Source organism: Hydra vulgaris, chromosome 06 (genome assembly GCF_038396675.1).
Source record: "Hydra vulgaris chromosome 06, alternate assembly HydraT2T_AEP".
NCBI classification, from domain to species: Eukaryota; Metazoa; Cnidaria; class Hydrozoa; order Anthoathecata; family Hydridae; genus Hydra; species Hydra vulgaris.
The window spans coordinates 30036666-30046487 of NC_088925.1; the positions used below are offsets into that span (position 1 = coordinate 30036666).

Below are 9822 nucleotides of genomic sequence, written 5' to 3' on the forward strand. Positions count from 1 at the left end.
AGGAAAACTAAATATTTCCATTGACACTTTTTCTAGAATACATAAATCACTCTTTTATCCTAGAGTAACCTAAATTTTATGCTTTTATTAAATATCGTAATTTACTTTTCTCAGTTAATGATGTTAAACAAATAACTAAACAGTGCAAATTATATTGTGAATGTAAGCCAAAATACAACAAACCAATTTGTGAATGTAAGCCAAAATAGCACAATCCAATTTGATAAAAGTAGATTTTATAGATATAGATTGTAAATATAGATTTTAAAGGACCTCTTCCTTCAGTTAGTATTTTTTTAACCATAATTGATGAGTACTTTTTTAATCATACTTGATTATGCATACTTTATAAGATATATTTACTAAGTCAATTATATTTGTCACAACAATATACATTTTACTTTTTGAGGATGGTAAAATTAAAAAGGAGAACTGATACCTTGATTACCTACATGACAAGATGGAATTTATAACTAGACTGCATATAAATATGTGTCAAATTATTCAATTTATCTAAAAAAAAGTGGTGACCATATAGATGAAGTTAATGACACCATAAGCAAAGTAATTGACAATCCAATCACTAGGTGTTTGTCAAAAAAATACAAATAGAACTGAAAGGGTGTTTGTCTACAAAAACAAATAGAACATATTGGATATACATTAAATAAAGTATACATTGCTATTTAATGCAAAAGGTAAAACTGTTTTAGATTAGTGTTTAGTTATTGATTAGTGTTTCATTATTGTAATTTTTTACAAATAGAAATTTACTACTTTTAATACATTATAGTATTTTTAACTTTTTGTTGAGTTTTTAGGTCTAACACAACAAAGGGAAACAGGGTTGGTAGCTAAAGTAGGCACAACTACATTTACAAAATGTTTTTGAACTTGTTTATAAAAGAAAGGGCATCATAAGAAGAACCAGCCCAAATATATATTTGTGTTACAGTGTTCTATACAAGGACAATAAAAGACTTATAGTGGCAGTAAATGAAACCAAAAAGGAAATAGAGAGCATAACAAATGGAGGTAGATGTTAACTTCGCAATGGATTGTATATATGGTTTACAAAAGAAGTTGTGAAAGATAATCCAAAAAGATAATAAAATTAAAGATGTAAAATTGAGTCTCAGTAAAAGTGTTGCTATCAATCAATATAGGAATATAAACAATATTGCAATAACTGTTAAGAGTAAATAACAGAGTATTGCTTGGGTTAAAATTTATTAGCCACTGCAAGCCCCAAGTTTACACAAAATGAGATTTAAGAACTGTTATTTGTATGACTACAAAGACTGGAGTATATTTGTGTCATCAGCAAAAAGAACCTTTTTGCATTGATTTATTACAATAATAAAAGATTTGATTACAATAATAAAAGACTTAAATGTCTGTTGCAAAAAAGACTTTTTTTAATTACAGCTGCATAAGTGGATGAAAGACCATTGGGTAGTTTTTGGCTTGACTTAAAACTGATAAAAACAAATAAAAAACTTTTAGATGCCTGAATTCAGGAATTGTGTAGGAGGTATAACAAACAAAAGACATCAGCCCATGGCCTGCCACAAAGAAAATCACCAAAGGAATCTTAATTAGCTGAAAATAGTTGTATCTGAAATAAAATGAAATTGATTTGATCTTAATTTGATCTTTTTGATAAAAAATTTAATTTGAATATACCTGCTTGCTTAATTAATTAATAGGTCATCTCTAATGCACTAGAGAACTGAATTGATGGCTTTCAAGATTCTTTATATACAGTAAATGCTTTTAAAAAAAATTTAAAATCAACTTGCTCTAACTTGCCTTGTTTGCACTTAAAAAACATTTATGTTTTATTCTATGACATTCTATGACTAAGAATATTATATTGACAATTTCATTAATTTAAACATTTTACTTTTCATAATACAATTTTGGTTATATATTAAAGCTATTAGTGGATACTAAAATATATATTAAAATAATTTGCGGATATTATTAATCAACTCAATTTTAAAATATTTCTACAGTTATTAGATTACTTTTGCCATTTTTAACTTTTCAATTTACAAATTTAACAAAAACAAAAATGAAACTAAATATGCAATATATTTATTTGCTTATAAAAAATTTTAACCAAAAAATTTGTACACAAAAAATCTTTTGGTTGAAAACCTTCTTTGCATATACACTTTCCATAGACCTGATAGTTTCCCCCATTTGAAAAACATTCCATATAACTTTTAATGCTGTTTTCAAAGAATCCATTAATACATTCTCCATCAATTCTCAATGGAGAATTATTTTCATGAGGAGATGCTCTTTTTGGAAAAGTAACCAGTACATCAGTTGTGGTTGGACAAACATAATAATATATTTTAAAATCAATTAATATCCCACAGTAGTTACTAGCTCGAATTGCTACCTGAATTACATCAGCATTTTTAAAATTATTAAATGAAAAAAAATCCTTACTTAAATAAAACTCTTCATTCCCTTGTTGTTTTTTAATTTCACGTGGAATCACTTCAGTTTTATATTGATTTATAGGTACTTTATCATCAGTTTTATATTGATTTATAGGTACTTTATCATCTTGTGGTCCAAAGTATATTCCAACTCCATAACCGAATTACAATTTGGAATTGAAGTGTTACAAAAGGAATTTTTGAGTTCAACACTAACAAAAATAGTGTTAACGTCTTTGATTGTACTTAAGCTATAACTAATAGACTTAAGTAAACAATTCTGGTTATTTTTATTTGAGCCACAACATGTTTCCCAAAAAGATTTTGAATACTCCCACGAATCAGCACAAGTATTAAGTTTATTATATGGTTCTTTATACCATGATTTTGATATTTTGAAACCTAAAGTGTCTGTTAGAAATACTTTTTCAGCTATTTTGCAATTTAACAGAGAAATTTTTAACATTAACATCCAAAATAAATGCATGCTGGTAATACATTGCTAAAAATAAAGTTAAAATAATTATATAAAAGTTATATTGAACAATTAACAAACTATTCATAGCAATTATGGTTTTATCACACTTCGTGCTTCCTTTTGTCTGTGGGTGTCTTTAATGATTATAATTTTTTTTGCTGGTTGGTTTATTTATTTTAAAAAGAAAACAACCAGCACAAATTTTTTTTTTAAATAAAAAAAAAGGCAGCATTTCATTTACTTTAAAGTACTTATCCGTGAGGGCTTTAATACATATCAACTTAGGGTTTGAATTCAGCGCAAACAAAACCTTTTCTTTTTTTTATTTTATTTTCTTCTTTATTATTATCATTACTATTCTCGATGTTTTTGATTTTTTAATCAATTTTTTTCATAAAACTAAGTTAAAACTGTCTTAAGTATATCAAAATAAAATAAATAATGTAATTATTTAAGATATATGTGTGCTGTTTAGTGTGCTCTGTCCAAACGTTTGTGTTCACGTATATTTATGTGTATATGTGTATATTATGTGCGTGTGTGAGTGCAAGTTACTCCTTATGTTATTAAACGTTTTTTATTTTAAGGGGTTTTCCTACACACCTCAAAATAAAAATAATCTTTTAAAAAAATATATAAATATTTATATGATATATCATGTATCATATGAACGAACTAACTTTAAACTCTTTTCGACGATATTTTACAACATGATAATTAAACAGTTTGAACAACTTATACATATACCTACTAAACATTACAGTGGGTATGTTTATTAGTAGTTTGAACTGTTTAATTATCATGCTGTGAAATATGAATTGAAAGGAGTTAAATTTAATAATAAAATAGTGATAATACTAGTGATGTAAATTTTCCGGCAAATTTGATTCAAAATTTAACGGTAAAATTTACCGGTAAATCGAAGCCGGTTTAAGCCGGTATTTAAGCCGGTTCAAGCCGTAAATTTAAGCCGGTAAATCGAAACCGGTTTAAATCGAAGAGTATATCATATAAAAAAATTTTTTTCAAAAAAAATAAAAAGAATTGAAAAAAAATTTTTTTTTGAGAATTTGCCATGCGGTAAATTTTCAAAATTTTGGTAAACTTGCCGGAAAATTTTCCGGTAAATTTTACCTTCAAAACACTAGATATGAATTAACACTAGATAAGAAACTATATAAGAAACACTAGATAGACACTAGATACACTAGATAAGATAAACACTAGATAAGATAGACACTAGAACACTAGATAAGAAACACTATATAGACAATTCTACAAGAAGGTTCATCATTTAAAAAATAAATATGGATTACGCGGACTTCCTGAGAAAACTGCGATAGATTCCTAAGTCTAACTCCTATTTCGACGCAGTCCTTCAAGTCCGCAAACATAAAAACATCTTTTGTTTGCAAGGCTACATCCAAACGCCAATAGACTACATCCGAATCCAAAGGACCAAGGCCGGTGTTGGAGGTTTAAAGTATGTAACCGGTACAGATCACTGTACAGTAATTCCTACATGACGGTACCGGTCACTTGACAAGTAATTCTTACCTAGGTGCCGAACACTTTACTTGGGTACCGAGCACTTAACATTTTAATTTTGCCGTGTAAATGTTTTATTATTTTAAACAAAATTTCAAATTCAAATGTTTAAAGTTAAGAACTTATTATAAAATTTATATTATTATTATTATTGTTATTGTTATTATGGTTGTTATCATTATCAAGATTATTATATACTAAATTATTACATACTAACCGCTTTGAATTGATTCAATAGATTATCATTTCAATTAACTAATTTGTTTTACTATTTTATATATATTTTAGCATTGTTTACATGGATTTTATTCTAAATTTATGATAATTATATTTTATGCTGTATGTGCTATGGGCATTTGATGTATGTGCTAATAGCAACATATACCCATAGCACTGCTATGAACACTTTATTTATTATTTTATATATTTTAGTATTAAATGGCAGAAATTCAACAGTGAAATTGATGACTCAAGATTATCTGAAAAAAAAATTAAAGAACTGAACTTTTATGATATTGAAAACTATTTATTATCAGGAATTTTTCCTGAGCATTTACAAGAAAGAGAAAACATAGGTATTAAAGTAACCTTTAAAAAACAAAGTGACAGGTTTGTAAATGTTAATAAATGTTACATTACGATCTAAAAAAAAATCATGAAAGTTACTTCTGGTCCAGCGACGTTATGTGTTGTCAAAGATCAAATGTCTCCTGATCACTAAAAAAAAGTAGCACATGATTGGTTAGGCATATTAACTGAATCAAAGGCTAAAGGTGGACATGTTGGGAGAGATAAAACAATATGGAAATTGATTTGATTATTTTCAGGATATTGGTGGCCAAATATGAATAAAAATGTTCGAAATTATGTTGTCACTTGTGAATCTTGTCAAAAATCAAATCCAAAAATGAAAAAAGTTTTTCCATGAGCTGCATCAAATACCAGTTCCAAAAAAAATATGACATCAAATCGGTCAAATCAAATTTAAGAAGGGCATCATGTTGTAAAAACTCTTTTGAAATGTTATTTAAATTAGAAAAAAAGTTAAAAATATTAAGTTGTATTATAAAATTAAGTTTTTTTTTATAATAATTATATATAATAAATCAACTAATTATTTTAATAACTATGAAAAGTAAATAAGTTTAAACTAAAAAAGTAAATATTCTCTTTAAAAACATTTTCTTTGCTGTTAGTACATATTACCTAGTTAAGTGTTTGGTGTCTGGCCAGTAAGAATACTGTACAGTGCTTTACACCTATGCAGTAAGCACTGTAGAGTTTTTGATACTTTCCGGTACGGCTTACTGAGCAGTGAACACTACCGTTAAGTCAGTCCTGCCTATTACACCAGCACAAGTAGGTGCAACGTGGGTGGGGGCGTTTATGTTATTACAATTTTTGCCGACTTAAAAAAAAAGGTACTATCATTACAAACAAAAGTTATATAGGCATGCGTTAATATTGTCGTACGAAGATAAAACTTTGTAATTAAGTAAATCTATTATAGTGGTTATTTTAAATATTTTAAAAAAAAAAATTATCAAAGTTACGCCTCAACTGTTTTTTTTTAAAGTTAAAAAAGTGCAACTTTAAAAAGTGTAAAGTAAGAGTAACGTAAAGTTAAAAAAAATCTATATTTGAGATGTACATAAAATATACATAAATATATATTTTTAAATGAAGACATATTGGTTAATTATGGCTATTTCAATGGATCAAGTAAAAAAAACAATACAAAAAATATTTAAATAACTTAAGAACTTAATAGACGAAATGATGAAGCAACATGAAAAAAAAGTGTTAAACATATTAAGCGCAAACGCGAAAATTATATACGATAGATTAGATCAAGTAGATAAAGGTTAATCATCGTGCAAAATAAATAAATATAATAGAAAAAGACGTAGAAGAAATGAAAAGAAGTTTAAATTTTTACGAACACCTTTTTGAAGATAAAACAAAAGAGCAGCTATTACTTCACTATAATACACTATAATAATCATTTTCCAATCAAAGAAAAAGAAATAAAAATTAAAACATTTGAGCTGTCCATGGATCACCAGCGGAATCAAAAAATCTTCAAAAACTAAACAAAGACTATATGTTAAATATTTGAAAAACAGAAATTAAGAAAACCTATCTACTTATAAACAATATAAAAATCTTTTCGAAAAAATCGGAAAACATTCTAAAAAAGTTTATTATTCTAAATTACTTCAAAAAACTAATGGAGATACCAAAAAAACATGGAACATCATGAAAGAAATAATCGGAAAAAAGTATATAAAAACAAACAGCTTACCAGATAGAATTATTATAAATGAAATAGAACACAACGATCAGAACTCTATTGCCGAACAATTCAACAATTTCTTTGCAAATATTGGCCCTAACATGGCGTCTAAAATTCAAACCGCAAATAACTCCTTTGAAAATTATTTTACTGATCTAAATAGCGAACTAACTTTCAACGGATTAAGCTATGAAGAACTCGAAAATGCAAAAAACTCTTTAAAAATCAACAAAGCACCAGGAATTGATGAAATTTGTAGCAATATTGTAATGAGTATCTTTCCGATAATAAAGAAACCCCTCTTCGAAATATTTAAATCTTCAATTACAACAGGAACCGTTCCGAGAAATTGAAAATTGATAAAATTGTACCAATATATAAAACTGGAGAACCATACTTACTAAACAATTATAGACCAATCTCAATTCTTCCTGTATTCTCAAAACTCCTCGAATGAATAATTTATAATAAATTATACCAATATATAACAAACAACAATATCTTAAATACAAAACAATTCGGCTTTCAAAAGCAACATGCAACCGAACATGCAATCGTAGATCTTGTAAATAGCATCAACTACTCATTTGTTAATAAAGAATTTGTTTTAGGAATCTTTATAGATTTATCGAAAGCATTCGATACTGTTGATCATGCTATCCTGCTAAAAAAATTGGAAAAATATGGCGTAAAAAATGTTGCATTACTCTGGTTTAAAAATTTTTTGCTAAACAGACAGCAATGTGTTAATACTGATGAAAATATCTTCTTCAGAAAATTGCTTAAGATTAAATGTGGCGTTCCCCAAGGTTCCATTCTAGCTCCCTTATTGTTCTTAATATACATTAACGATCTTCCAAAAGTCTTAAACAAACTGGACGTAATAATATTTGCAGATGATACTAATTTATTTTATTCATCTCAGTCTATTGAAGAACTCTTTGAAACAACGAATATCGAACTTGAAAAACTTAATATCTAGCTAAAATCTAATAAATTATCTTTAAACAAGAAAAAACCAATTACATTTTATTCCATCCCAACCAAAAAAGAAAAAAAATACCTAATATATTACCATTGCTAAAAATAGAAAACAAAAATATTGAAAGAACCTCAATAACAAAATTTCTAGGTTTACTAATTGACGAAAATATTTCATGGAAAGCACACATTGACTATTTAAATAGAAAAATAACCAAAAACATTGGCGTGCTATACAAAGCTAGACCAATGTTATCCCGCAAGAAAATCTAAAACATCTTTATTTCTCATTTATACAGACCTATTATACATATGGTAATATAGCATGGGCAAGTACCAATAAATCCAATTTGAAATCACTTTATCGACGTCAAAAACATGCCGTTAGAATTGTCTATAAAAAAGACAAATTCACTCATGCTGAACCTTTGACCTCATTCTTTTTTCTAGTATTTTGGTTACTCTATTATTATATTCATATTATAAAGATAATTTTAGAGTAAACAAACTGCTTGAAAGAAAACTGGTTTACAGTGGTCGGTCTAACGCAATATGATTTAAGTACTACAAATAAAGTATACAAGTGCAAATTTTGACAAATTTATATTATTACGTTTTCAGGTAAACCTTCAAAACTATTTAAAAAACACATCCAGATTGAAACACAACACTTAAAATGGGTTATAAAAGCAAAAGTTTAAATATTGAAAGATTAACTAGAATAAAAAAAGCGACAATATAAATCTGGAGATATGAAATCGGATAAAATAATAACTAATGAAGGTTGCAATGTCATCCCTACTGATAGTGGCATCAATATTACCGGAAATACTAAAGATAATGATAAAATTGATTTTAATGTTGAACTAAATAATATGAATGGACCACAAATCAACGTCTCAGCAAAAATGATTAAATTACTTAAAAATAAATTGTTAGAAAAAGATTGTCTGATTTGCAAGTTAAATAAAGAACTAAGTCTTAATAAAATTGAAACTATAAAATGGTTTGCTACCAATAAAAAAGTGACATTTTATACTGGATTAAAAAATATTAAAATGCTCATGACTTTGTATGACTTCATATGCAGTGATATACCCCATGCATCGAGATCGGTGTTGTTTAGCAAATTGACTTTGTCTTTGATAAGATTACGTCTTAATTTAACCTTAAAAGACCTTGCTTATCGTTTTGAAGTTAGTAACTCAACAGTTTCTTCTGTATTTATTGAATTAACAGATGTCTTATTTATTTATTTACGCCAACTCATAAAATGGCCTGCACGCGAGCAGATATGGAAAACTACACCTAATTGTTTTCGGAAACATTTTGGTACAAAGGTGGTTGTAATAATTGATTGTTTTGAAGTTTTTATGCATAAACCTACAAACCTTTTAGCCAGAGCACAAACATTTTCAAGTAACAAGCATCACAACACAGTGAAGTTTTTGATCAGTGTTACTCCACCAAGGTGTTATTAGTTTTATTTCAAAGGCATGGGGTGGTAGAACTAGTGATAAGCATCTAGTTGAAAATTGTAAAATTCCTAATAACCTGTTACCTGGGGATATTGTAATGGCCGATAGAGGTTTCAATATTGAGGAATTTGTTGCTGCTTATTGTGCGTCAGTGAAAATACCAGCTTTTACTAAAGAAAAAACGACAACTTGACTCAATTGATGTAGACAAACACATCATAATGCATCAGTTAGAATTCATCTAGAACAAGTAATTGGAAATCTTAAAAATAAGTATACCATACTACAAGATGTTTTACCATTAGATTACCTTATAAGAAAAGATAACAGTGATTATTCAACAATTGATAAAATTGCAATTGTGTCATGTGGTCTAACAAATAAGTGTGATTCCGTTATTCCCAGGATTTGACCAAAGTTGACTAGTTTTTCAGTTTTATACAATTTATTTAGTTTTGTAAATTTTATTTATAATTTTTTTAAACAAAGCCTTAACTTAAACTCAAAAATTAACACCTCAAAGAAAGTTTTAAATGATGCCTTATGCTTCATAATAAGTCGTTATAAAAAAAAATAATGAAATGA

The 9822-nt window shown here is 27.3% G+C and overlaps 1 protein-coding gene across 1 annotated transcript; it reads left to right on the plus strand.

Annotated features, from left to right (window-relative positions):
- The first annotated feature begins 8511 nt into the window (after positions 1–8511).
- On the plus strand, positions 8512–9240 carry LOC136081317 (uncharacterized). The gene has a single exon (XM_065798626.1). It carries the CDS (start codon positions 8512–8514, stop codon positions 9238–9240), a length of 729 nt encoding a protein of 242 aa, XP_065654698.1.
- The last annotated feature ends 582 nt before the right edge of the window (positions 9241–9822 follow it).

Coding starts and splice junctions, on each gene's coding strand:
- LOC136081317 (XM_065798626.1), top strand. CDS start 8,512: ATGAAATCGGATAAAATAATAACTAATGAAGGTTGCAATGTCATCCCT.